General features: G+C 45.9%; 1 protein-coding gene across 4 annotated transcripts in view; it reads left to right on the forward strand.

Moving 5' to 3' along the window:
* The window catches only part of DPP6 (dipeptidyl peptidase like 6), a 791001-nt gene that overhangs the window by 398197 nt on the left and 365511 nt on the right, over positions 1-27293 (forward strand). The window contains exon 1 of one of the 4 annotated variants that reach the window (XM_044246904.1): positions 14009-14069. The exons of the other annotated variants lie outside the window; for them this stretch is intronic. Coding sequence (XP_044102839.1) covers positions 14049-14069 — 21 coding nt within the window. The 5' untranslated portion in view covers positions 14009-14048. Of the gene's footprint in view, positions 1-14008; positions 14070-27293 lie in introns of those variants that run through there. 4 annotated transcript variants of the gene reach the window in all.

Here is a 27293-nt window from a genome sequence, read left to right on the forward strand (position 1 = left end):
GGGGCATGTGAGCAGACCAGGGGTTTTGGAGTCGGATGGACTCTGGTTGGCATCCCGGCCGCACAGCTACCAGCTGCGTGACCTGGAAGAAGTTATTTTACACCTCTTGTCTCATGTTGATAAACTAGGATAAGCCTAAATGCCTGGTCTTACTGCCAGGTGGCCCCAGTGTGCTAAGGTTTGCAGAGCAACAGAGCGGGCAGGTGACAGAGGTTGGCTTACTAAGGACCGGATCTCCTTGTGGGGTGCAGGTGGCTTGGCCAGCTTAGCTCCTGAGTCACTTACAGAAAGAGGTGTGTCTTCCCTATGATTCGATGGCGGTCGCCTTACGAATTTGTTAGCATATGCAGATCACACGGGAGTTTCCCATTCCTTCCTCCAGCTCCTTTAGCTAGCCCTGGGTCTTCCTCCCTCATAATTTGAGAGAAGGGGCCACATTATAATTTTAATTAATTCTCAACAAAGTACTTACTACACACCAGAGACTTTGAAGGCCCCGCGGGCACAGCCGTAAGCTGTAGGGACCTGGCACTAAGTAAAGGTAGGAAGCAGATGGGCTGGTACAGAACAGACCCATCTTCTGGGAGCAGCAGCAGGGTGCTCTGAAGAAAACCAAAATGGGGTTACAGAATCAGGAAGAAGGGAGGGAGGGATTGCATGGGAGTGCAGCCTACACCACTGCCAGGAGGTGACATTTGAGGCCAGATTGGTACGAAAGGAGGGAGCTAATCATGAAGAGTGCAAGGAGGCATTCTGAGCAGAGGTCAGAGCAATTCCAGAAACCAGCCAGGGAGCCGAGCGCAACACAGGGCAGGAAACGGACCACAGGGTCAGCGATGATAAAGCTCTGGGCAGGGTGGAAGGAGTAGAGCCTCAGGCAGGAAGCAGGAAGACTGTAGGGCCACTGGTCTTTCTCAGTGGGCTTTCTTTGCCACACTTAGGGTGCCAGCCTTGGTGTGGACTGAATGTTTGTGTCCCCCCAAAATTCATGATGAAGCTGTAATGCCCAATGTGACGGTGTTTTGTCACAGACCCATGGGGAGGTGATTCGTCCTAGAGGAGGTCTTGAGGATGGGGCCCCATGATGGGATTCCTGTCCTTACAGGGAGAGGAAGAGAGACCAGAGCTGTCTCTCCCCAGGAGCCGTCTGCAAGCCAAGAGGAACTAAATCTGCCAGGGCCCTGTCCTTGGACTCCGGCCCTCCCAGACTGGGAGAGGTCACTGTCTCTTGGCTAAGCCCCCATCCGTGGTATTTGACTATGGCAACCTGAGCTGAGACCAGTCTGGTCTCTAGGCGACGCTGATCCCCTTCCAAGGCAGGCATCTTTTCCCACCCACTTCATCAAGAAATACCTGCCTTTCCGTAAACAAGCACTGTCCTGGAGTGAGGGGGTTTGATGCCCTCGTGCCCACGGTCAGGTACATTCACTGGCCTGCTGACCTTGAGGATTCCAGCCAGGTCAGCCCCGCTGGGGTGGCCCATTCCCTTGCCCTGACCAGAGCTGCCTCAGAACCCAACTTCCTCAGAAGCCACATGCAAGTACACTCAACCATAGAGTCCGTGTTGGACAGCTTTTTTGTTCATATGGTGCTTTTGAAAATCTGCCAGCATCAGGTTATTTGCTGGACACGTGGAAATTGCGGTGTGCGGTGAAGGGCTGGCAGGCCATGGACTTGAGCAGATGGTGGTCACGACTGGTGCCAGCAGGTGACCAGCGACAGCCATGCTCGAAGGCCGAGGCCGTTGGTGGTTCTGTACTTCATCCCTACTTATAAAGTTCTTTTAATGGGAAATAAATGTATGAGGCAACGCTAACATATAAAATGTCAGACTATCCATAAACACTGTTTCACCACCCTGGGTCTTAACAAGTATTTTTAATATTTTGAAATATATAATCTCTCATTAATCATTATGTGTTTAAAACTGAAATGAGTTCTCTTCCCTTTTTCCTGATGCCTCAACACGAAACATTACAGACCTTAAATTTTTGAATTTTAAGGACATTATGGACCTTAAAATTTGCATCTCTGCTAAAATCGCACGTAGCGATGACCATGAATACATAAAGCGTGTAGGAAATGCACTTGCGTCTTATAGAGGAGACTTCGGATTCAGCTCTCTGTGCATACAATGACACCTTGTGGTTAACTGACTTGCAGTGGGTGGTTTCAGATACCCATTTGGTGGCCCGGCGCCAGAGCTGGTCTGCCTGCCCACCGGCCCATAACGCTAATCTCTCCGGTTAATAACTTGCAACATGGGCCTCATTAATTCTAAGAATGTATGCCCGTACAGTAGGCTCTAATCCTCCATATTAGCATGTTGCAATTTGGCTCCTAACTGCAGGATTCCCTCCTCTTATTGTGTGGTACATTTGGAAAAGTGTTGTTTTCCAGCATTTTGCTTTTTGAGAAAGTCAGTAATTCTGCATTCCTCACTCTGGGAAGGACTCCTCAATGTTATGGGAGTCTTACTTTATCTCATGTTGAACACTTTAGGGGACAGAATAGTCAGATTAGTAACAATAGTCATACTCATCATCAAAACAAAACAATTAATAGTCAATGAATATGTATTATGTGCTAAGAAGAATTATAAGCCATTTTGTTACATTAACTGACAGTTCTCATAATAATCCTGTGAGATAGGGATTCTTATTCACATTTTGCATTGGAAGAACTGAGGCCCAGGGTGGTTAAGTTCCGTTCAGTTAGTGACCAAGTTGGGACCGAAATCCAACCAGCTGATTCAGAGTTCAGACTCTGAATCACTATTCTGTCCAACTTCTAGAACATACATTTGAATGAACTCATGGGTAGACCAGAACAATTGAGCACCTGGGAAACCTACATTGCATTTCCAGGTGATTCGGAACAGCTTTGCCCCCACACCCACCTCATTGCTGGTGGTTGTAGAAGGGAGAACATCATCCTAATCCTAGAGTGGAACTTAGGGACTGTACCTTCTGGACACAATAGAAGTGTCTTTTAATTTCATATAACTTCTTCATGTATAGAAATAGGGAATGGCCAAGGTCTTTCTGAGGGTTGAAGCTCTATCTTCTTTTCTCTGTCATCCCCAGGAGCCAGCAAAAGGATGAAGCCACTCAAATATTTTTGAGTGAATGCTAGCCAGTTTTTTCAAAGCTGCAAATTTTTATACATCATTTTCTACCTGTTGCCATTTTCTCTCTATATATTTTATTCAGCATGTTGAAGCAGCCAAGTAGAATAAGCTGTTGTATCATTTTAGAAGGAGAAGTAAGAGTTGGTTTTTAAAAATAGATGATCAGACTGCCAGCAGAAAGTGATAGATGGATTTAAGGTCTCTTGAAAAATGTGTCGTTGCAACACCCTGGCCCCCAGAAGTGCCCCACCAAAGGTCATGGAGACCCCAGAAAAAGAGTCACCTGGCTTGCAACAGTGGGATTTTTAGATCCTAAATTTTGCTTAAAGAATTTACCTAAAAAATATGTGAAGTTTTAAGGGAAAGGGAAGTTCTCTTTTTCAGAAGAATGTTTCCTTAAAAAGGTAGAAAGCATTGTGGATGTAGAAAATCCTGGTTTTTCATTTCCTAGTGTCATATTTGACACTGGCAAAAGTCACTAATGAATTCTAAAATCACTGGGACAGGTTAGTGGGGAATAAGATATTCACAAAATCTTTGAGTAGTATCCTATAGGTTCTTATTAATTAAAAACAAAAAAATTACCTTTCTTTTTTTTAAGATTTTATTTATTTACTTGACAGAGTGAGGGCCAGCAAGAGCAGGAACACAGCAGGGGGAGTGGGAGAGGGAAAGCAGACCCCCCGCCAAACAGGGAGCCTGATGTGGGGCTTGATTCCAGGACCCTAGGATTACGGCCTGAGCCAAAGGCAGCTGCTTAAAGACACCCAGGTGCCCCTAAAATTACCTTTCTAATGGAGAGATCTAATGAACATTGTCTAACCAAGTGGCCAGACTCAAGTTCTGCCAATGTTGGAACAAAATATGTGCTTCCTCATGGGATGTAATGAACAACGCACAGTATTCTTTATGTAATATTATTGCCGAGAAAGGTTAAAGTGAACCTAATCATGAGGAAACGATCAGATGCGTCCAGATTATGGGGTTTCCTAGAAGAAATGGCCTAGTTGATAAAAATAAACTAAAAACGAAAACCAATGTCAGCATGAAAAATGAAGCTATCTGAAGGATGGAAAGGGAGAGGGGGAGGATGTATTAAATTAAATAGATAAAGTAGAAATAACAGCAAATACAAAGCATTAACTGTGGTTGGTTCCTTGATAAGACAAAATAGATATAAAAGACATTTGGGGAAAATTAGAGAATTTCAATGGGGCTGTACGTTAACGTCACCTACTGTAGGTAGTGTAATGTAGGGAAGATGGTCCCGGTTACAGCAGTTGGAGAATGTCCTTACTAGGAAATGTATGCTGAGGTATTTGGAATATTGTTTGCAAGTGATTCTCAAGAGTTTGACAAAAAGAAGTGCGTGTGCATGTATGTGCATGCACATATGTACAGGTATGTGTACCTATATCTATAAAGAGAGAAAGCAAGGGCACTGATCTTTGCTGAAACAGCAGTGGAGGGTACACACTGAATGTGTGGCAAGACTGCAGACCAGCACAGAGGGGACTCCAAGCCGTGCGCAAAGGCAGCCTGTGGGGCGGTCACCAGAGCGCAGGTGTCAGGAGGCACCCTCTGGACCAGGGCGCGATGCTGACCGGCATCCAGGGAACACAACGGCTTCCCTGTGTTTCAAGTTTCTCACTTTTGAAATGAGGGTCACTGACTGGTGGTGGGCTGCGTTCAGCCGGCCCTGGTCGTTATGGAAGCAGCAGCCTCGTTTGGGCTTAACGGTGCGTTGAGGCCGCCTGATGGATTCACCAGTTTTATGGGGATTTTCATCCGCGGGGTTCAAAGATGCGTCCTGTATCTCTTCCAGTTGGTAGGAGGGCAGTGACTGTGGTCCTGATGGTGCTGATGCGGGGACAGCGAGCGCGTCCTCACTGGGAGTTGGCCCGGTGCTCCTGCAGGTTCCCCCTACTCGTGAGTAGGGGGTGCAGCTAGAACAGCTGCTTTCCCCGCATCCTCCCTTCCTGTCCCCCACGTGGTTGGTGACATCTGTTTCTGTGTTCCTCGTGAAAACCCCAAACCCGCCAGACCATAAGGAGGGAGAATTATTAGCTCATCAGATCCAGTATATCCGAATGAACCTGGTGACAGAGCAGAACATAATTCATCAACGACGGCTGTTATTAACATGTGACTGTTTCTGGCAAGGCCCAGAGTGAACAATCAGAAAACGATTAATCCATTCTCAGGCTGAAGTTGAAAAGGGAAATGAGCAAATACTTGGAATCCTTATGTGACTGCCTTGAACTCTTGCCTTGCCTTTGTGAACTGAATACTTAGACCCATAAAATACCCTCGTCTTCTGTCTCTCACTGCGTTTCCTTTGGATTCTCCAGTTAAGGGAAGCGCTCACACTGTAGTTTGTGTCTGTTTTTAAAACATCATTTGGTACTAAAATGTTTCCCGTGGATTGCTTTATAGAGTGTGCCGATCATTCTTAAGTGTCAGACATAATGACTTCTACTCAGTTTTAATATACAAAACTCATGTGCATTACCAATGATTGTATGAGAAGATACAATGGCACTTTCTTGTCTCCGCATGATTTAGGACTTGGCAGTTTAAAAAATGTTAATGGATTATTTAAAATAATACCCATTTCTTATATCTGTGAAAGGATTCTTCAAGCTCCCTGGTGAGAGCCCAGCAACCCCCACTATCAATGGGCGAGGGCTTTCCAGTCATAACCCATCGATGAGCGTTAAGCTGTCATTTCACACCAGACACTGGGCTCAGGACTTTATCCATGTATCTCATTTAATCTTTACGTGTATTGCATAATTGTTTTCATGTTACAGTTGAGGCCACCGAGCTGAATTAGAGCATTGCTATGTGATTCTGGGACTCAAGTTTACATTTTGTAAGGGCAAAGAGTGTGCCCTCCAATGATAGAGATCGTGGTATCCCCTGTCCTTTGGGAAGATCAGACTCTATGTTGGGAGACAAGGCACAAAGACCCGAACAGTCAAGGATAATTTAAAACCTTATAACATCAAATGGCCCAAGTGACAGTTTTGTCTTGGAGGAGGAGGCCACTGGGATCTAGAAGTATTCAGACAATATCTGTTGGAGGAGACTGGCCTTGGGCACACACCTCAGTGCTGGAGGGGATCTGGAAGAGTGGGCAGGAGCCGCCTTCGGAGGTCTGGAGAAAGGAAGGGCAGCGTCGGGAGGAGGCAGTAAGACCAGCCCACAAGGCCGATGAGAACAAGATGAAAAGTCTGCTCAGACTGTCTCACAGCAGCTCCCTCTCCTTCTCTGATGTGTCATCCCCCTCCAGGGAAAACCCCTGAGAATCAGAAGAGCGTGTTCATTGAATTTTGTTTCCGAGCACTGGAAAATGATGGTGACATTTCGAGTCATCGTAATGGCTCATCCCAAGCTGTTACTTTTCTAAGTAGGCACTGTCCATCCCACACTTAGCTCCATGCCTTCTACTTCGAAGACCCTCTCCCCCAACCCCTTCCCAGGGGATGTGTGTTCTAGAGCCACTCTTACAGCCCGTCGGCGTTCCTGAGATCCTGCGGGGGAGGAGGCAGAGCTGATGGGTGTGGACCCGAGACGGATTGTGCCTCCGACTGTGGGTTTGAGAATGTTGTCCAGTTTCTGGGACAGAAACTCTCATCTGTCCATTGTGATGCTCCATATTCAAGTGTGAAGTTTAGATGAGATCCTGGATGGCACAGGCCACCACACACCCAACATTATCATGCTCCCGGCAGGGCTCAGTCCGTAGAGATTAGCTCCCTATTGATGGCACCTGTGTCCGGGTGAGCTTGGTGGAACAGTAATAGAATTTTACATATACACTGCTATCAGTGAGCCTTTATAGAGAAAGCAAAAAGAAGTGGTGTTTGCTTACCCGGAAACCAGGGCCCTGAAGGGCAGGCAGGCAGAAGACGGGTCTCTTCAGCCTTTGAGCACCAGCAGCTTTTATGAGAAGGATGGATGCTTTCGAGTAGGAAGCAGGAAGCACCCCAGAACTACATCTTATATTGTTTTTTAAAGATTTTATTTATTTATTTGAGAGAGAGAGACAGTGAGAGAGAGCATGAGCGAGAAGGTCAGAGAGCGAAGCAGACTCCCCATGGAGCTGGGAGCCCGATGTGGGACTCGATCCCGGGACTCCAGGATCACGCCCTGAGCCGAAGGCAGTCGTCCAACCAACTGAGCCACCCAGGCTTATATTGTTTTCCCTGATAATGCGTTGGTCTTCACGAGATGTTTCTTCCAGAAAGGCCTTTCCTGTAGAGTGACACAGTACATCCAGGAAAGCTGTTGCAAGTTCCAAATTCTTTGTCCTGTTTCTGTGGCCCACCAAGTTATTTTTAAAGTAATGGGCTGGCCTGGCTCACTGAGTCTTGGTTCTTCTATTGATGTCTCTGCTCTGTCCTCCTGGGTGTGACAACCAGGATCACATTACTTAAATCCAAAAAGGGTATCTAGGGCCTTATCTGTATATATGTAGCTTTTCCTTCATTACAGTAACGTAGGATCCTCTGGTGTTTCCAGTGCCCCGTATTGACCAGGAATATCATCATTCAAGAACTTCACGTTCTACTGTCCTTCCCTGTCATGTCTGCGTCTTCTCCGTAGAAACACTTGCCTCTTGGCCCCAGCAGATCTCGATCTCATTGGACGTTGTGACATTACTTCAGCCTTCCTCAGTGAATGCAGAAGTTACATAAATCTCCCATACCAACAGACAACTCTTCTAAAATTCCAGATTTTCACCAGATATCATTCTGTTGCATGCACAGGGTAGGTTAACTCAGGATAAAAAAAATGTAAAAATGTCACCAAATTAGAGAAGGCATTGGAAGTAGAATTGGCTGAAAACATGTGGCATTTGTTGGAGCATCTGTGGAGCTCCTGCAGGACCAGTTGAACCCACCCCTTCTGGAAGAGCAGCAGCCCCTCCTCTGGGGGTGAGCCCTGGGTGCGAGCAGGCAACCAAATACACGAAGACTTCAGGATGGACATTTGGGCAAGCTGCGCAAGCACGTAGGATGGAGAAGCCACAGCGGGGAGGAATAGCCTTGTTAGGTGAGGGGCAGAGAGAGCAAATAAGACACGGGGTGCGATGTGGACCTGGAGGAGAATGCAGTCAGGTGAATGAAGAATGGGGGAGTAAAGAGAAAATGAAACTAAGAGACTTGGAATGCAGTGTCATAGCTCTCGACCTAGGTCATTATTGGTCTCTGAAGCCCCGAAAAATTCTGAAAATGACCTGCCTCTTTCAGGAAGAGACAGAAGAAGGTTGAGAATTGCCGGGTCTCCTGCTCACTCCAGGATCACAGTCTTCCACACACTCCGGGTCCTCAAGACGTTGAGAAACCAAAAGGGAGAGGAATTGTAAAACATCGCAAGATTTGTTGATGCAAGATGAGGGTGGGCTACTTCTAGAGGTTGCTTTCAGACCCAGTGTTGAGAGAGTTAGAGACCACTCCATAGAATTATAAATGTCTAAGCCAAAGTTAAAAGAGGACTGGCGAGTCAGGTGGGCAGGTCAAGGCCCAAGGTGACTCTCTTTGGCTGGTTCCTAGAGGCTGTGGAAACAGCATCCTGGGAGGCTACGTGGCCAACCCAACAGGCATTTCTTATAGTTTGCCTTCAGCATATAGGGTTCTATCACCTATTTTTTCATATGAGTGAGGACCGCTCCCTTGTCAGCCCCCACATTATCATGGCAGAAGGGAAGAGTGTGTTGCTTCCAGTCTTTTCCCTTTGTCCCCAGCACTCACAGAACCCACTGCTCATGGTACTACCTTTGGTATTAGCACACTAAAGGCCACATCAGTGAGCCCCAGGAGCTCATGACTAACAACATACAGCAGTTTTATTTTTGTGCATTGTACATTTCCTGTCTTTCTGTGATACTCATTGTTTCCACCACCCTTATCACCATGTGAAGTTAGGAGTCAATAAAATTGGGGCGCCTGGGTGATGCAGTCTGATTCTTGGTTTTGGCTCAGGTCATGATCTCAGGGTGGTTGGATCGAGCCCCACATAGGGCTCCATGGTCATCGGGGAATCTGCTTGACATCCTTTCTCTCTCCCTCTGCTCCTCTGCCCCACACTCACTTGTACACTCTTTCTCTTTGTCTCTAAAATAGGTAAATAAATCTTAAAAAAAAGAGATTAATAAAATTGAGATGATTTCATCTACCCAGGTTGTGTTATGATTCCTAGAAAATTTTAGTAAAATTCTCATTCGCTGCAGAGATCAGTGTTCCAGCACTTTTATGAAGTAGCCTTTGGTCATTTTGTTGTTTGCATGTGAAACTTAACCCTTTGTGTCTTCTGTCAAACGATAATATATTTGATTGTTTTTATATGATGATTCATTTCAGTGTCTAAACATTTAGGAAACTAGGAAAATGAGGGGTTTTGTTGTTTTCAAATTTATGAGTTAGGTAAGACCTTGACCATGTACGGCAGAGGACATCGATTTTCCTTGCGTTTTGGCATTCCCCAAAATATAATTGGCAAGTTTATTTTTAGACAAAATCCATTTAATTAAAATTCTCATGGTAACTTTCACATGTAGCAATTGAATGTTTCCTGAAAGGATTAAATATCTAAGCTTTGAAGTGGATGGGTGATTATTAACAAAAGCCAGATTAATAGAAGTTGACTTAATTTCTAAACACTAACATTGTAAGAACCTTGTAAGAATAGCTATTATTGCAAATACATATGTTGACAATGCATGATTATAAGATAGTCTGACTTTTTTTTACCTACATACCAGAGGTATACCCAATTGTGTGCCCTTCAAAAGACCTTTATCTAAAAGATTTATTTATTTGAGAGAGAAAGAAAGAGAGCGTGAGCAGTGGGGGAGGGGCAGAGGAAGAGGGAGAAAGAGAATCTCAAGCAGACTGCCGGCTGAGCATGGAGCCTGATGTAGGACTTGATCTCCTAACACTGACTTCATGACCTGAGCTGAAACCAAGAGTCTGACTCTTCACCGAGTGAGCCACCAAGGTACCCCTTCATGAAAGGTTTTGCTGGTAGTCCCATGATGTGACTATGGCAAGAATATAGTCTTTTGTTCATTTACTCATCTGTTTATTAGTTCAGCAGATAATCTATGAGCTTCTACCAGGTAGGTGCCAGGTGCCAGGTACCCTAGAGGCACTTAGATCCAATGTGAAGATGATAATAGACCATGGAATGTATAATGTATCAGGTAGAACTATGAAGTAGTTCTTCCTGAACTACTATAAAGTAGGGCGGTCAATGCATGACATGGTGTGGTGTCCACAATGAGGTTTGGGAATGCTTCTCACCTGCATGAGGGGAAGCTGGCCATGTGGTCACCTCAGGGAGCACCCGAGGCCAGCGTAGGAGTGAGGGCTTCTCTTGAGAGCAGCTGGAAGGCAGTGGAGAATTTCAAGCAGGGAGGCAACAAGATCTGCCTACACTTTAAGTACCGGTCTCCATCAATTGTAAAACTCTAGACAATGTAAGAGGGAATCATGTCCAGCACAGGACCAGGCCTAGGAAGTCATATGAGAAAATACCAGGGTGGGTATGGAACTTTGGAGAAGTATTAACCAAGGACCCTTCCTCTCTGGAAATGCCCACCCTCTCGGAGGCTTTCGTTTTTAGGAGAAACCTACCTCCACGCCTGCATACCTCCGGGTTTTACGTTGTGTGTTCATTACCCTGCAGTAAACCTGGCCTCTGACCCTGCCTCCTTCATTTGCCCTGCCTTGTACTCATTCCCCACAGGACCCAGAGTCTAGAACACACCATCTTGTGTCCCTGAATTACACATGGTCTCAACACCTCCTTACACTGTGGCCTTTAGCGGGTGAACGAACCCTCTTATCCTTGCCTGGAAAGTAGGGGAGATGGGCTTTCTCATCACCACAACCTCATCAGCTTAAATGAGAAGATGCCTTATGGCTTTACAGACCGCTGTTAGCAGGTGCTGACTGTGAAGGGAAGTGTGTTCTGGGAGCGGTGGCTGCTTCTGCTACTCTCCTGTTTTAGATCCTACCTCATGGGTGTGCTTTTGCTTCGTACACTTGGTTCTACCCCATCATAGCCTCCTCAAGAGAAGGAGCTGTGCCTTAGAATTCCCTGTGTTCCCTGCCACGTGGTGGGCAGTGTGGGCCTTCAGTTCCCACGGGATTGTCCACTGATTGTGTTTTGATCATCTCCACCGTGGTCACCACACATCACCACATGTCACCACCGGTCATCATGGCTTTGGGTGTCACCTTAGATTCATGCTTGCCCAACGTATGCCCCAGTTCCAGATGCTTCTAAGCTCAGACTGGGCGTTTCTCACTATCTGCAGACACTTCTCTGGGTGTGTGTCCTCCTAGAGGCACATTCTCTTAATGCTGATTTTTCCTGAAATTCATAGTTCAGGGGACGTGGCCTCCATCGATCTGTCGTTCAGGTGAGAAAGGTCTATAGTTCCACCCCTGCCCTCAGACTTTCACTAGCATTTCCTGCCAGCCCCCGTCTACGCTCCTGCCTCTAGGCACGCACCAGCCCCGTTCACATATCTCAGACAGATCATGTTTATAAGTAAAAATGTCTGTTCTTAAATACGGTGAGGGTGAGTGTGGGTCGTGCTGAAGGCAGGCTGGCGACCAGATGCACAAGACTTACCCTTGCCCTCCCGCACAGAGGCCGCCCGGGCGTGTGTGCCGAGGTCTCCTGACCAGGCTTCCAGAAGGGCCAGCCCTGTCCCTCTTGACAGCGGTCCGACTGCTACTGTTACATTAACAGAAGAGAGCTGACTGGCTGTTGGTTAAAGCCCTTGAGAGTCCCGTCTCAGAAAATAGACGTTCATAGATAGTCCACAGAGGCGTGGACGCATGTGAGTAATTTAACCAGGACAGAGCTGAGCCATAACCTCTGTCAGTCAACCTTTTCCTTCCTCGATTAACTACACTTCTGAGGGAAGCGAGTGACATAAAACAAGTCACGTGATGGGGGTCTCGAACGTTCTCGCCCCCTGTGCAGCTGGCCTTGTGTTGTGCGGGAGGCGGTCTTGGGCCTCGAGGTGGTGAGCTCTTCGGTCCTGTAGGGCAGGTCTTGTATTATTGACTTTACACTCAGGTAAAGGTTAGACCCGTTTGGCCTAAGATTTTCGTTGGAGGGTGAAACTAGGCAGGGTTTCTTGTTAGTCCTCAGTTAATGAGAAAATTAAATTAACCACAACCCTTGTTCCCAGAGCTTTCTGGTTAATTGATGTTTTACTGTATTTGGATTAGAGAAGACCCAGGAGGCACAGGTCGTGATTGTGCAGAACTGGAGAATTGAGGGAAGGAGGCGCAAAGCCACTGCTGGGCAGGAGCAAGGGTGGGCTGGGGCTCAGGAGACCCCGGCTGTGGGTCGGGAGTGTGTGCGCCAGTTCAGGAGATCAAAGTATCCTCTCCCAGTCTTGCTCCGAAGAAAGTAAATCTAAAGGTGAAACCCTACAATCAGAGTAGTTTGTTTCTTTTTTTTTTTTTTAAGATTTTATTCATTTATTTGACAGACAGAGATCACAAGTAGGCAGAGAGGCAGGCAGAGAGAGAAGGGGAAGCAGACTCCCCACTGAGCAGAGAGCCTAATGCGGGACTCGATCCCAGGACCCTGAGATCATGACCTGACCAGAAGGCAGAGGCTTTAACCCACTGAGCCACCCAGGCGCCCCAATCCAAGTCATTCTAATGCTTTTAATTTGCATCTAAAACTGAGACGTTTTTCTTCCCTCATTTTCTGTGATCTCGAAGTATGTGGACTGGACGTGATTACATTATACATTGGTTGCTTTTTGCAAGGTTCTTACAACTTTTGGGTGAAGATATGCTTTCTTGAGCAGTTTGTTTTTTGGGGGGGAGCGGTGTTGGTTGACCTGATTTACCTCTCCAAACAGTCTACATAAAATAATAATGGTTTCGGTGAGGGGCACTTGGGTCGCTCAGTGGGTTAAGCCTCTGCCTTCGGCTCAGGTCATGATCTCAGGGTCCTGAGATCGAGCCCCACATCGGACTCTCTGCTCAGCAGCGAGCCTGCTTCCTCCTCTCTCTCTGCCTGCCTCTGCCTATTTGCGAACCCCTTCTGAGAGGGGTTGTGAGTCCCCCCAACCCCAGCCCTGCGGAAGGGAGTGAGCCTCCCAGAGCTTTAGCGACACTCACGGCAGTGAGCCCGCCGGCCGCCAACCTGGGATTCACGCTCTGTATGTCTAACCCCCAGCCTGCACTTCTGACCGTGGCATTCCAGGGTGGAAAACACCCTTATTCCAGACCATCCAGGGCACTTCTGCTTCTGCGGGACAGAGGGTGGGAGGGAAGGAAAGAGAATGTTCCCCTTCCCTGTGACTTCAGGGAGAACACTTGCGGAGCTGGCACCTTGCTGGGCCTAGAGAAACGCCGTCTGATGCTCGTGTTCCAACAGGTTCGAATGCGGCTGTTTGTGGCGCGTGGTCCTAGCTCAAGGACACAGGTATACCAGAGAGCCGGAACACAGCCTTGCTCTCCTGCGTGTTCTGGGACCCACAGTTTCCATTTGCTGGTGGAGCACATACCAAAAATGCTCATTTGTGCGGAGGCGGGACGTCATAATAAACCAGTGAATGTGCAGAAGCAGGAATGAAAGAGGACCCGCTTTTGGAATCATCTACTTATTTTAGAAAAAAATGAAGCTACTTCATGAGTTTTTTTTCCCCAAGTCTCTCACAGCAAACATCAACCGAACGCTGGCAATTAGAGGGACCCGCCAGAATGATGGGAAATTTGCAGGAAGTTACATTTTAGCTGAAATGTTATGAAAATGGAGGGGACAGTCTCCTGAGGAAGGAATAAAAGAATCGCATTCCAGTTTTCGTTCCTCATCCGTAAGTGTCATCAGAAAAGGAGAGAGAATTCTAGAATCATCCTATTGATGGAAAATGGTCCCCCCCCCGCAAAAGGTAATGTCTTAGTTATGAAGTACCACCTGCATTATTGAGTAAAATATTACCCCTGTTGTGTGCAATGTGATTTCAGTGGAAGAAATTACGAGCGAATGACCCATAATAAATCATATGCCGCCAAGATTAATTCTCGTCTGCTGGGGAGTCTGCAGGGGAAGCTGCTCAAATTCTGATGGAAATGTTGGCATTCCCGGGTTTTGAGTGAGTTCTAATATACTTGTTTATTTTTAAGCACTCCTGAGATGCAGACGAAAAAGCCGGCCAGCAGGTGCATGACACATGGATTTGCCTTGTGCTGCGTGTGGGGTAGGGGAGAGGCAGAAACTCCAGGCTGTCTGGGGACTGGCAGGGGCATCATCTCTAATAAACAGCCCTCTTTCTTCTCAGGCCTGGTCTCCAAATACGTCCGGGTCTTGAAGCCTCTGGGCATCGTAGCCAGTCTTTGAGATAGAACAGATTCCGGGGGACGGTTTATTTCAATGTAGTCTTTCCCTGAACGTACAATTCTTGATTTAGATCCAGCAATTGTGATGCCATCAAGCACATGGTAATTCTGCGCAGAGATGTTAGTAAAAATCGGGGCACTCGCGTGGGTTCCCGTGGTGTGTCAGGTGTGTCCCCGAGGGTGGTAATGACAGCGTATTGGGACGTGTGTTGAACGCCAAGCATTCTGCGTGTGGAAGTTGCCCGTCTCCCCAGCACTGCCACGACATGCTCATTATTACCCTCGTCATTAAGGTTTTTACATTTTAATTCCAGTACAATCCGCATACAGTGTCATATTCGTCTCAGGTGTACAATACCATGAGTCAGCCCTTCTGTACATGACTCCGTGCTCATCACGGTTAAGTGCACCCTTCATTCCCGTCACCGGTTTCCCCCAGCCCCCCACCTGCCTCCCCTCCGGTCCCCACCAGTCTGTTCTCCAGAGTTAAGAGTCTGTTCTTGGTTGGTCTTTCTCTGTGGCTCTGTGTTCGTGTGTTGTAATCTTTTTGAATTCCACATAGGATGAAATCATTCGGTGTTTGTCTTATTCTGACTGACTGACTTCATTTCGCACCATGGTTTGTGGTCCCATCATGTTGTTGGGAACGTCAAGATTTCGTTCTTTGGTGGCGGAGTAAACTTCCACTGTAGACAGATCCGCATCTTTCCCCGTTTATCAGTTGACCCGCATCTGGGCTGCATCCGTATCTTGGCTACTGTGAATAATGCCGCAGCAAACGTGCAGAATGCCTGCGTCCCTTTGAGTTCGAGTTTTTTCATAATTAACCTCATCTTAAAAAGTGAGGAAACTGAGATGCAGATCATTTAAAGAGCTTGCCTGAGATCTTTCCGCTTGCTAGAAACGTAGCCTAGATTCCGTCCCAGGCAAAGCTAACTCCCTAACGGGCACGTGCCCCTTCCCACCCGGAGTTGATCTCATGGGTGCATTCCTAAGTCAGTGCAAGGGTATGATCCCCTTTTTCCATTTGCACTTCAAAGATTTCGTGACCCATCTGAACACCCTCATATTCCGGTATCAAAGTGATCATAGGAAGAAAAGCTTATCTATCATCATTGTGGGTTTTTTTTTCCTTTCTATTTTATGATTATAATTTTCTTTCCATTTCAAGTGAGCAAGGCAACCTTCATTTCTCTCATCCACTCCATGTTCTGGTTAGGCGGTTTTCATTTTGCACGAAGTACCCGCAGCAAGCGGAAAATCAGGTGCCGCAGTGCCTCCACATGGCACTCATCTCCCGGGGTGTCCAATCCTGGTGTCACAGAGGCCCGACTCCCTTGGGGAGAAAATTGTGTTTTGCAGAACGTGTTCTTTGATCACTCCTGTCTTGTAAGTTCCCTTCTTAAGCCCAGCAAGACTCAGGCATGCTGCAGGTCAGTTTTATGTGGCACACTTGATTGCTTTGGAAAACAAATTTTAAAAGCATTTTCTTTAGAAGGAAGGCTTTTGTTACTCCAGCATGAAATAGTTCAACCAAATCCTTGAGAGTTCTTGTCTCTGAACCACGTGCCTTAGTGGGAGCTGCTCTAAGAGGGCTTTGTTAATTGAATAGTATCTGCTTTAATATTTAATAGGGAATGGAAAGTTTAAAACTTCAAGCCAGTGTAGATCCTTCGAGAAGTCTTTTGGGTGAGAACAAAACAATGATCAGAACAAATCTTTGGATTCTGGAAATTCAAGAGAAAACAATACTAGTTATTATTTATCTACTCTCAGCGTCATTAGCCTTTCTCTTTTGGGAGAAGAGGAGGAGGAATCCCAAGGGAAGTTTCCTTCCCAGGCAGCCTGTCGTGGCTTTCCTGGGATCACTAATGTAGCTGAGATGCAGTGGTCACATGTAGAAACAATAGTGTGACAGAGTGTTCTAGAATCCGGGCATGGAGAGGATTTCTCTAATACTTTCCTTCAGTTTTTTGTAGTTATCCTGAAGAAGTCATATAGTTTTACAAGGACCCGTTATCATTTCTGTAAAATGGAGACAATCCTATCTTCTCTGTTAACTTCACAGAATTGTCAGAAAGATGAAAAGAAGCAGTGGGCGTATTAGAACTTGGAGAGACCCAAACTCAGGTGCCAGGTGTTACTTTGTTTATATTTTTGCTGCAGTCAATGAATCCGGATTAATTGAACATTTCTCCTCGGGGCTTACTGTGGGCAAAGAGCTGGGCCCCTCTTGTCGGAGAATCGTTTGCACGCAAGCCACCTGCTAGGATGTTGGGTGCTGCGGGAGGATTGATGCTCTAGGAGACCCCCAGGGACCCCAGCAAGGAAGCCCTCGGGGGCTGACTGCCTTTCGTCCTGCCAAGCTTTGGGGTGTGTGCTTTCAGTGGCTGAAGGAACGTTCTCTCTTCTCCCCAAGTGGAAGGTGGGGCTGCTTCCCAGAGAAGATTGAATTTTAACTTAGCCTTGAGTGAGAGGTATAATTTAATAAGTTATATAAGATATGTATTATGTATAATGATGTATATCTTGAAAAAGCCCTTCAGGGAAGAGAGAAGGCCAAGGGCAATCATGCAGGGAATCGTGGGCGTGTTTGGAGGCGGCTGAGTGGCTCAGCTTGGAGGGCGTGCGGGGCACGGTAGGAGAGCAGTGTCGGGTCTGGCTAGAAAAAGCCATCCAGGCAGAGCTTGCAGAGGGCTGAGGATGTTGTTGAAACTTGAAGGAGGCCAGGGAGTGGTGTGATTTTTGTTCAGGGAGCAGCCCAGGCTGTGCTGTATTGCCCTGGAAAGATCAAATGCCATGTGCCCTCATTGGGGTAAATGCCATCCCAGTCTCCCTGGCCGAGGCAGAGGGAGGTGAGTTTGAGGAAGAGAAGTATCAGATCACAGCCCTGATTGCTTGGAGTCTCCCTGGCGGTGAAGATGAGACCCCTTGGAACGAGTGCCTGGCTCCGGGGTTTTAAGCATAGCCCACGGCAGCCGCATGGGTGGACAGCCGGAGAGCAAATTCAAGCTTCTGGAAGAGTGTTCGGAATGAATGTGGAGTGTGTCTGAGCCAATGATTTTTGTCGTGTAATCACTGAAATTATGAGCCCGCATGAGATCATACTGGAAAAGAATTTTGAAAGAGGAGATGGTCAGGGCCAGCAAACGGGGAGAAAAAGGGAGAGCCAGCTCATTCCCGGGACAGGTGACCCTGTCAACCGTGAGAGGTGGGCACGGGTGAGTAAGAAGGGAAAAGCCTTCTCGAATTTCACAGATAGGAGATTGGGGCTTTGGTTTCACTGAGATGCATTTGCGATGAGATGTGACGTCCAAATTTTAGGTGCAATTTTGATCCATCCAATTTCTCGAGATTGATTTATATCCTCCTCTACGCTCCTGAGCATTTCTTCCTTGCAAAGAGCTCCCTGAACTCACCGCGGCTGCTACATATTGATAGAGCTCTGCTGGAAATAGTTGCCCTCTGAGGGCATGAGCCCCAGGGTCTCCTGCTTCAGAATGGGGGAGGGGATGAGGACTGGGGTCAGGCCGTCCCACCTCGGGCTGCAGCATCTCTGGGCTGCAGGGCAAGGAGCCGTGTCCTCCAGCGGGGCCCCAGCAGGCCCGGTGCAAGGGAAGTTAGTCCAGAGCTGGATAAGTGGTCGAAGCAATGGGGTTTTATATTTCGCGTTTATTGATTTATCTGAGAGGCTTCCATGAATATTCATCTTGTTTCCTGTTGAGTCTGTTTTACAAGAATCAAAGTCGAAAAAAGAAGCTTTTCTAAAGAACTTATTCAGTGCTGACTTGTCTGTGAGTCTTCCAAGAGCACATGACTAAGAGGCTTTCTTACCATAACCAAACTCCAGGGAAGGGCAGGAATGCCTTAATTACGAGTATCTGCAGAAAGCAGGTTTCATCGACTCCTGGGCTCTAGGAGCTGGAAGGGCTTTTAGAAACCATCTGGGGTGCTTGTCTAATTCCAAGATCAGGAAGCACAGCTCAGAGAGGGGAACTGACTGTCAGCTCTGCGTCTACCGTTCACTCAAGACGCAGATGAGGGTAAAATGCCACATGGGTGAAGGAAGGTGCTGAGGGACGGACTTCTCTTGTCTGCCTGAGCCTTAGAGCTCCCAGCTCCTAGCATGGTTGGAATCTTAATTTATGTTTGATAATAATTACCTGTCAACACCCCACGGATTCTATACAAGTAGCCTGTAGTCACTATTTCTGAGGAGCATGCACTGAAGGAATGCAGATTAAACAGGAACGCGGAAGTAATGCAGAACACAACATCAACCACTTACGAGAAAGAAAGAACAGGAGGGAGGGAGATAGAGAAGGTGGAAGGAAGGGAGGAAGCGAGGAAGAAAAGAAGAAGAAAAGAAAAAAGAAAGGAGGAAACCCTAATATTTTGAGACCAGAAATTGGGCTTGGGCCGTTTATGTCCAAATACAGTAAGACATTATCACAACTGGACCTAGTCAGTTTGGTTGAGCACAGCAGCCAGGTGAGTCTGGAGGTCTCCACAAGTCACTGAAACTGTAATTGCCCTTGACGGATGACTTGAAATCTAAAACCTACTCGGTCTTCTGGAGAAGACAGTTCTAAACTGCAAGTCTTTCGTGGGTCAGATTCTGAAAACATTTCCCCCTTGTGTGTGTTAGCTCTTGCTGCCTAACAAATTACCCCAAAGCTTAGTGCTCGGAATGGCAGGCATGTCGTGGTTGCCAGTTTCTGAGGGTCAGGAATTTGGAGACAGTCTGACATTCCCGTGAGGCTGCGGTAAACAGCAGAGTCTCATCGATGGGGTGGGGGCTGGAGGGTCTGCGTCCGGGCTCATTCACGAGGCAGGCTTCCCCCAGAGCAGGGGATCCAAGAGGCAGCACCCAGCTAAGACAGAAACTGCTGTGTCTTCTATGATTTGACCTTGAACTCAGTGTATCACCTCTTGTTGTATCCTGTTGGTCACACAGACTGGGTGCAGCAGGGGGAGACCAGCAAGGGTGTGCACACCAGGAAGTGGGGGAACTCGGACCATCGAGGGACTGCGCACCACACCCCACGTGTGACCACATTACTCTTTATCTTTGGAGCCATCCAAAGAATCATTTCATCCAACGTAAGTCTTCCCTCAGTATAGGATACGGGTTTGGTTTAGAATTAAAACACAACTATCAGCCAGATGGGCAAGCAAGGAATCACACCTACCTACGGAAAATATACCTTTAGCGAGAGATACACAGTTGCAGGTAATTGTTTTGAAATATGTGCATGTATGTTTGCATTCACATACATGTATACATACATGTTCTCACTTAGTTTTCAGAAGCAACCATGTAAACGAGGAACCATTGTTCCCCGTCTTTACAGATGAGGAAAAGGATGTGGAGGGTTTCTTAACGTCTGCAAGTTTGCACCCCCATTAAATTATGTACCTCTTACTCCAAATCCAATGAGAAAGTTCACAGTATTCAGAGGGAGCTTTGCTTTTGGATACATGTGTCCCAAACTCAGTAGACGTTTTCCGTTTTAAGCAACATCTTGTAAAATACATGTCATGTGTTTTTGCTTGTTTTTGTTTTTTCTGTAAATGAAGATAAAGATATTTTCTTTGTCAATATAAAAGTATTTTATATTCCTGTGGGAGATGCTTTTCTGCCTTGTTTACCATGTTTTAAGACATGGGAATGTTTTCTACAGTGCCTGAGAAAGGAATAAATTAAATGCAAATTACAGTTTTTGAGTAAGATGGAGCATGGGAGGTCCGCACTTGGGTTTTTCAGGCTCCGTTTAATCACTCGATGTCTGGGCTGAGCCGGGCAGTCCGAGGGCTCTGAGCAGCGGTGCTCACAGGGTGGTCGGAGAACGGAGCCTGAATAGGCGCAGGAGGCAGGACGAGGGGGACACACCTCGCGACCTTGGGATCTACAAGCTGGCTTTGTGTAACTCAGTCACCTTTCCTGCTTTTCAAAATGAAGATGAAAACATTTTCCCTTTAACTCCCAGATATTTCTGGAAAGTAACGTGAAGATTGATGTATTGTAAGTGGACCCCTGTTCTAGTACACAGAAGAACTCAGTGGTCTAAGAACTTGCGGAAAGGTTATCTGAAATGTGTATAATGTTGGTGACATTTCAGCTGAAGTTAACTTACCTACTGGTACGTTGAGTTTTCTGAGAAATAGGTGCAAATGTATCTTATATTAATACTGGCTAGAGAGAAACCAGGAGGTATGCTATGATGTCACAGCAGAGCCCTTTGAGAAAATTCTTGCTAAATGTCACACATTATTAATCTGGGTTTTCTCACTCTCCTGAAAACGGAAACCATATAAGTTTACCAATCAACCTTCACCTTCGCATTTTGAAAGGGTAGGTCTACAGTGTAGTTTCATGAGATTTTAAAAGCAGTTAAAAAATCTTCTTTTATGAACACCACTTTACACTTGTGTTGTGATTATGAGCCAACGTTTTCTTCCGTTATCTCTCAGTTTTGCAACTCCGAGAGCTGGCCGTCACAGCAGCCTGTGGGGAGTGGGCCCACTCACACTCACAGCTTGGCTTGCCATGGAACACCAGCCAGGCGACGAGATGGTCTTGTGGATCATGATAGATCAGGAGGAGACCTAGGCCGGTGGTTCTCAACGGTGCTCTTCAGCCCAGCACCGGTGGCTTAGTGGGTTGAGCCTCTGCCTTCAGCTCGGGTCATGGTCTCAGAGTCCTGGGATCGAGCCCTGCATCAGGCTCTCTGCTTGGCGGGGGCCTGCTTCCCCTCCCCCTCTGCCTGCCTCTCTGCCTACTTGTGATCTCTCTCTCTCTGTCAAATAAGTAAATAAAATTAAAAAAAAAAAGCGAATTCTCAGGTCTCATGCCAGACCTCTTGGGTCAGACGGGTCATTGTTACTCCTTGGTACCTTTTTGCAACACAGGTGTGTTTGAGCCTCAGCCATCAAAGAGAGAGCAAGACGGATGTAGGATAAGGTGCAGAGAGCACCTGATGTGGTTTCTTCGGGCCGTGAAGGCATGTCTTCCTGGGACGGAGAAAGCATGGGCAAACGTACGGCATCTGCGCCCTTGTCATCAGCCTCCGTGATTATCCACTAACAGCCTGGACAAGCATCACCTTTCTTGCCAGTGCCAAGTCAGTCATTATTCTCCCGGCCTCTCGTGTTTGAGATGAACTCAGATCCTGCATCTTTACCTGGAGTCCTATGTCCCATTAATTTTCTCTGCTCACTCCAGGCAGAGAGCAGACTCGGTACAGCAGGCACATTTCAGGTCTCTAATATTTATAGTCTGGCTGCCAACTCCTCCTCCCACTGGAATTCCTACCCACATTTCAATTTCCAATTTAAGTTAAGACCCCTTGAGAATATTCCTCCCAAGGTTTCCTTTTCTGAATGGCGTATAACTCTTTCTTTCGCTGGCGGCGACTTGGTCCCTCACACTTCATTTTTTGGAAAACCAGCCTGTGCATGATATGTCTTGCTTGCTGCATCCCAAATGGAAATGTTTTGAGAGGAAAACCCAACCCTCAGATTTCTTTGTACATTTTCTGTGTCCAGCCAACACTGAATAATAATAATTTTATGGTATTTATTTTGATGGCTTGGATGGAGATACAACTTTCTCGTACTGAGATTCTTCCAGAATGTGCTTAAATATATTCACTCCTGGTCCATGTCTGCCCTGTGCACCTCCTGGCCTTGCTTCTCCAACAAGATACCACGAGTGATTTTGGTTTGGTGGGTCCACATAGTTGTTTTTCTTCTGAACTCCAATATAAAAGTTGGGAAATTTCATGTACAAAGTAAAACTTATGGCTTTCTTGAAATAAAGATGTAGATCCCACATCTCCATTCCCATAGGAGCTGAGGGATGCAGGGATTCCGGGATGTGACGTTCCCCCTAATTTTCAGACTGTGTCCAGTCTGGACACTGAGCATTGGTAATCATCATGCACTGTTGACTTTCTTATTTTGGAGACAGTTCTCCATGAGGCTGCCCGGCTCCTAGTCTTGGCTCAGCAACTTACTAGGTGTACCTTTCAGTTGCCCTTCTGTGCCCTTGGGGTGGTAATGGTACATAAGTCATATGCTGTGACACGTGTCAAATGCTTCACCCTGGTACACTTTGGGTGTTCAAGAAGTATTTGCCCTTGGGGTTATTATTTTTCCTAGGACTAACCGTGATAGCAGTGGTATCTACCAATAATATCTACCAAGATTTCTTTTCTAAGTAGAAAAGGAAAAGGTAGATTAAGAAAGTCAGGTTCAAGAAAAATGGCACAAAGCAAATTGCTTTTAAAAAGTAGAGAATCTTGGGACATCTGGGTGGCCCTGTTGGTTGAGCATCTCACTCTTGGTTTTGGCTCAGGTCATGATCCCAGGGTTCTGAGATTGAGCCCTGAGTCAGGCTCTGTGCTCAGTGGGGGGTCTGCTTGAGACTCTCTCCCTTCTGCCCCTCCCCATTGTTCTGTCTCACCCTCTAAAATAAAATAAATAAATCTTTTTTTTTAAATAAAGAATTATTTCACTCAACATAATCTCCTCCAGTTCTATCCATGTTGGTACAAAAGTTGGGTATTCATCCTTTCTGATGGCTGAGGAATATTCCATTGTGTATATGGATCACATCTTCTTTATCCATTCATCTGTTGAAGGGCATCTTGGCTCCTTCCACTCTTTGGCTATAGTGGCCTTTGCTGCTATGAACATTGGGGTATTGGGGTGAATATGGTCATTCTTTTCACTACATCTGTATCTTTGGGGTAAATACCCAGTAGTGCAATTGCAGGGTCATAGGGTAGCTCTATTTTTAATTTTTTTGAAGAACCTCCATCCTGTTTTCCAAAGTGGCTGCACCAGCTTGCATTCCCACCAACAGTGTAAGAGAGTTCCCCTTTCTCCACAATCTCTCCGACATTTTGTTGTTTCTTGTCTTGTCAATTTTGGCCATTCTAACTGGTATATGGTAGTATCTCAGTGTGGCTTTGATTCGAATTTCCCTGATGGCTAATGATGATGAACATTTTTTCATGTGTCTGTTAGTCATTTGTATGACTAATATAATAAAATCATTAAAAAAAAATGAAAATAGGGCACCTGGGTGGCTCAGTTGGTTAAGTGACTGCCTTCAGCTCAGGTCATGATCCTGGAGTTCCAGGATTGAGTCCCGCATCGGGCTCCCAGCTCCATGGGGAGTCTGCTTCTCTCTGGCCTTCTCTCCTTTCATGCTTTCTCTCACTCTCTCTCTCAAATAAATAAAAATAAATCTTAAAAAAATAAACAATAAATTAAAAAGTAAAGGATTTTTCTATTCATCTAATGTGCAAACTGAGCATTTCCGTGTCAAAGGAACTATTGGCCAAATCCATCAGCTACTCATTTCGGTATTTGTTAGGTGGTATTTGGAAAACCAGGCTGGTTGTTCACTTCCTGTAGCCTAATCTTAGGTTTGTATGGTTTGGGGCTTGTTTGTTTAATCTTTTAAATCTTCTCTTGTTTTCCCCGAGGGGTGTGGGTGGATAACTGTAGATTCTGAGAAAAGTTGCAGAGACAGTACAGAGAATCCTGGCTACCCCACTCCCAATCTTCACACTCTTAACAGCTTACTTTTCGATGGCACATTAGCCAAAACTAAGACCCTGAGATTAGTAAATTACTGTTAACTAAATTCCGCACTTTACTTGGGTATCACCAGCTTTCCCAATAATGATTACTTCGTGCTCCAGGATCCAGTCCTGAAGACCACATTCGTTCCGTGTCTTCTGGTCCTGTCAATTTCTCAATCTTCCCTTGTTTTTCCAACCTGGAGTCATTTGTTTATATCAGTATTGTTATAGACGGATTCATTCTCCCCAATATGTCGGAGTCCTAACCCCTGCACCTCAGAATGTGACCCTAGTTGGAGGTAGGGTCTTTAAAGAAGTAACTAAATTAAAATGAGGTCATTCGTCCAATATGACTGGTTTCTTTGGAAGAAGAGATCGGGGCACAGACACAGAGGGAAGACCCCGTGAGCGCAGGCAGAAGGATGGCATGCTGAGGGGAGGTTTCAGAAGGTACGAGCCCTGCCCATTCCCCCATCTCCAATTTCTAGTCTATAAACTTGGAGGAAATACTTTTCTGCTCTTCAAGCCACTCAACCTATGGTATTGGTTATGGCAACAAACTCATACATGTCTGAATTTCTGTAAACTGATTTTATCGTTTTTATTAAAATTCAATTCTATGTTGTTTATATTGTTGCTCAGATGGTCCCCCTGGTCACTGGTTGCACTTTTGTGCCCCTCCTGTGTTCCTTTGGCATGTCCACATGCCTTCGGAATTTGAGCACTTCTTTTCTGAGACTACAAGGTCCTATGGGCTCCTTATGCATTTTCCTTACCCCGGCCCTAGAATCAGGCCTTTCTCCAAAGACCACAGTTTCCTTTCATTTGAAAATGACATTTAGAAACAAAGATCTGTAGTCCCAGTTTTAATCCTTTCCCTGGGGTTCTGTAACAATACCAGCCTGGAGGCCCCGCCCACGCCTGATCAACTTCTCTTTGATGGAACCATGGTCGCTCTCCAAGGTCCTGATCATGACAGGCTTTCTTGTGCCAGGGACCGGAGAGGAAACAAAAACTGGAAGAATGTCACGTTTCAGCACAGTTACAGTCATTCCCTATTCACATTCTTGATCCTAATAAAGGAAGAAAAATGTAGCACTTGGGTGAATAAATTCAGAAATCTTAGAATTTAATGACTAGTGCCTGTCTCTTTGCAAATCCATCCCTTGAAGAGGACAAGAGAGCCTCTTTAAAGAGAAACTATGATAAGGCGCTGTCCAGAATGTTATGTGTGAACAAAGATCACAGGATTTCAGATTTGCCTAACACCATGTCTTAGTGACGGCAGTTCAGGAGGAAATGTGTTAAAGCTCTGGCTTGAAGGGTTTAGTTTAGAAATGCGCATTTCGTGACAGGTAAGATTAGAGGAGGCTGTGGAAGCCTGTAATGAGGTTTACAGAACTTCATTCTAACTCTGCTAATAAACAAGAATAAGCTGGTTTAAATGTCTGTTTGGGTTAAGATAATTCAGATTCAATATCCCATTGGCTGTAAATGCTTTTTCATTGATGCAGACAAAATAACAACATTCTTCTGGGGCTTTACACACATGTCCGAGGGTATGTATCTGGGTAACAACTATTGGGATACACTGTACTTTTTTCCTCTATCTTCCTAATATTTTGATCTCTGATGATGCATTAGAAAGAAATGCCAGTTGTAATGAAATAACCAAACATTATCTTCCACGTAAGGACCTTTAATCAACAGATGTTAAGCACAGAGTGGATTCTGCATTTTTATTGTAGTGGATTTTTAATTTTGTGGCTAGTAAGCATCTAAGGCCCATAGCGTGATATATTTTGTTTCTTTCCTTTTAAAAAAAATAAGTTTTGTGTTTTCCCTTAGAGCTTGATTGATTTGCTAGATTAAAAAGCACTTAAAATCATTGTTTAACACATGGTAAAACATGCTGATTGTTGTAATTCTTTTTATGAAGAAATAAGCACACATTTGGTTTCTTGAGAAAATATGAACTCTTACAGTTGACTCTTAGGAATTAGGATGTTTCTTTCCTGAGTGATTTTGAGTTGAGAATGTCTTCTGCCCCAACCCTGTGAAAAATTCCCATAAAATCAGATACCTGCATACATTCCTGAGTGGTCACTGAAGACATCCCTCTCTACCGCCAGTTAAAGCCACTCCTGTATGACCTTTAGAAAGAGGACAGTCACTGAGGTATAGCAGAAATGTCCCAAAGATGAACATGTAAGATCCTTCAATGCACCGTCCAGTTTTTAAAAATTTTCATTGCCATCAGTCCTTCTCTTTAGTCTAAAAAGTATAGTGGAAATCTATACTGATTCACCCCAAGTATCGGTATCACTAATCTGGACCCGCATGAAAACTAGTCCTCCAGAAATTCGGTCACACAAGCCAAAGTCAGCTTTGCACATGGAGGCATTTATGAACTCTGTTTTCCTCCAGGCTGAATTAAACTTCTTATTATTTATGTTTGTTTTATAAGCCACCCTTAACTTTGGAGCATCCAGTTCTTTGCTTGTATAAAAAAATAGTATAAATCATCTGCATTTGAATAATTATAACTCTACAGTTCTGGGGTTAGTAACCCCATTAGCTTGAGTCTGGGAGCACGAGCATCCCTGAGTAGGCTGGCCTCAAGAACTCACCTGCTTCGTCTTTCCCACGTTCAGGAAGCAGGTGTGTTCATCACTTAGGCTGCTTCACAGAATGCTGGAGACTGGGTGGCTTCAACCAGAGGTCTGTTTCCCAGAGTTGTGGAGTCCAGACGTCTAGGATCCAAGTGTGGAGGGTTGGGTTCTGGCATGTCCTCCCTCTCTCCCAGGCTTGCTGATGGTGTCTTCATGCCATGTCCTCACATGGCCTTCTCTTTGTGCACCTGCTCCCTACTGTCTCTCCTCTCTTGTGAGGACACCAGTCAGACTGGATCAGGGTCCCACCCTCGTGACCTCCTCTAACCTTCACCACCTCCTACACGTAGACCTCCCTGTCTCCAAATACAGGCACGCTGGGGTTTGGGCTTCAACGTGGAAATGTGGGGGGACCAAGTCAGTCCACAGCCAGGGCCGTTCAGTCATGTCAGCCGAAGCTTCATCTCGCAATTTCCCACAGCTCCAGAGAAAGAGAATGACACATTTTCTAATTCTGTTTTTTAACATAAGAAATGTCTTGAAGTTTTGCATTTCTGTACTCGGTGCA

This window comes from Neovison vison, chromosome 4 (assembly GCF_020171115.1).
Source record: "Neovison vison isolate M4711 chromosome 4, ASM_NN_V1, whole genome shotgun sequence".
Taxonomy (NCBI): Eukaryota; Metazoa; Chordata; class Mammalia; order Carnivora; family Mustelidae; genus Neogale; species Neogale vison.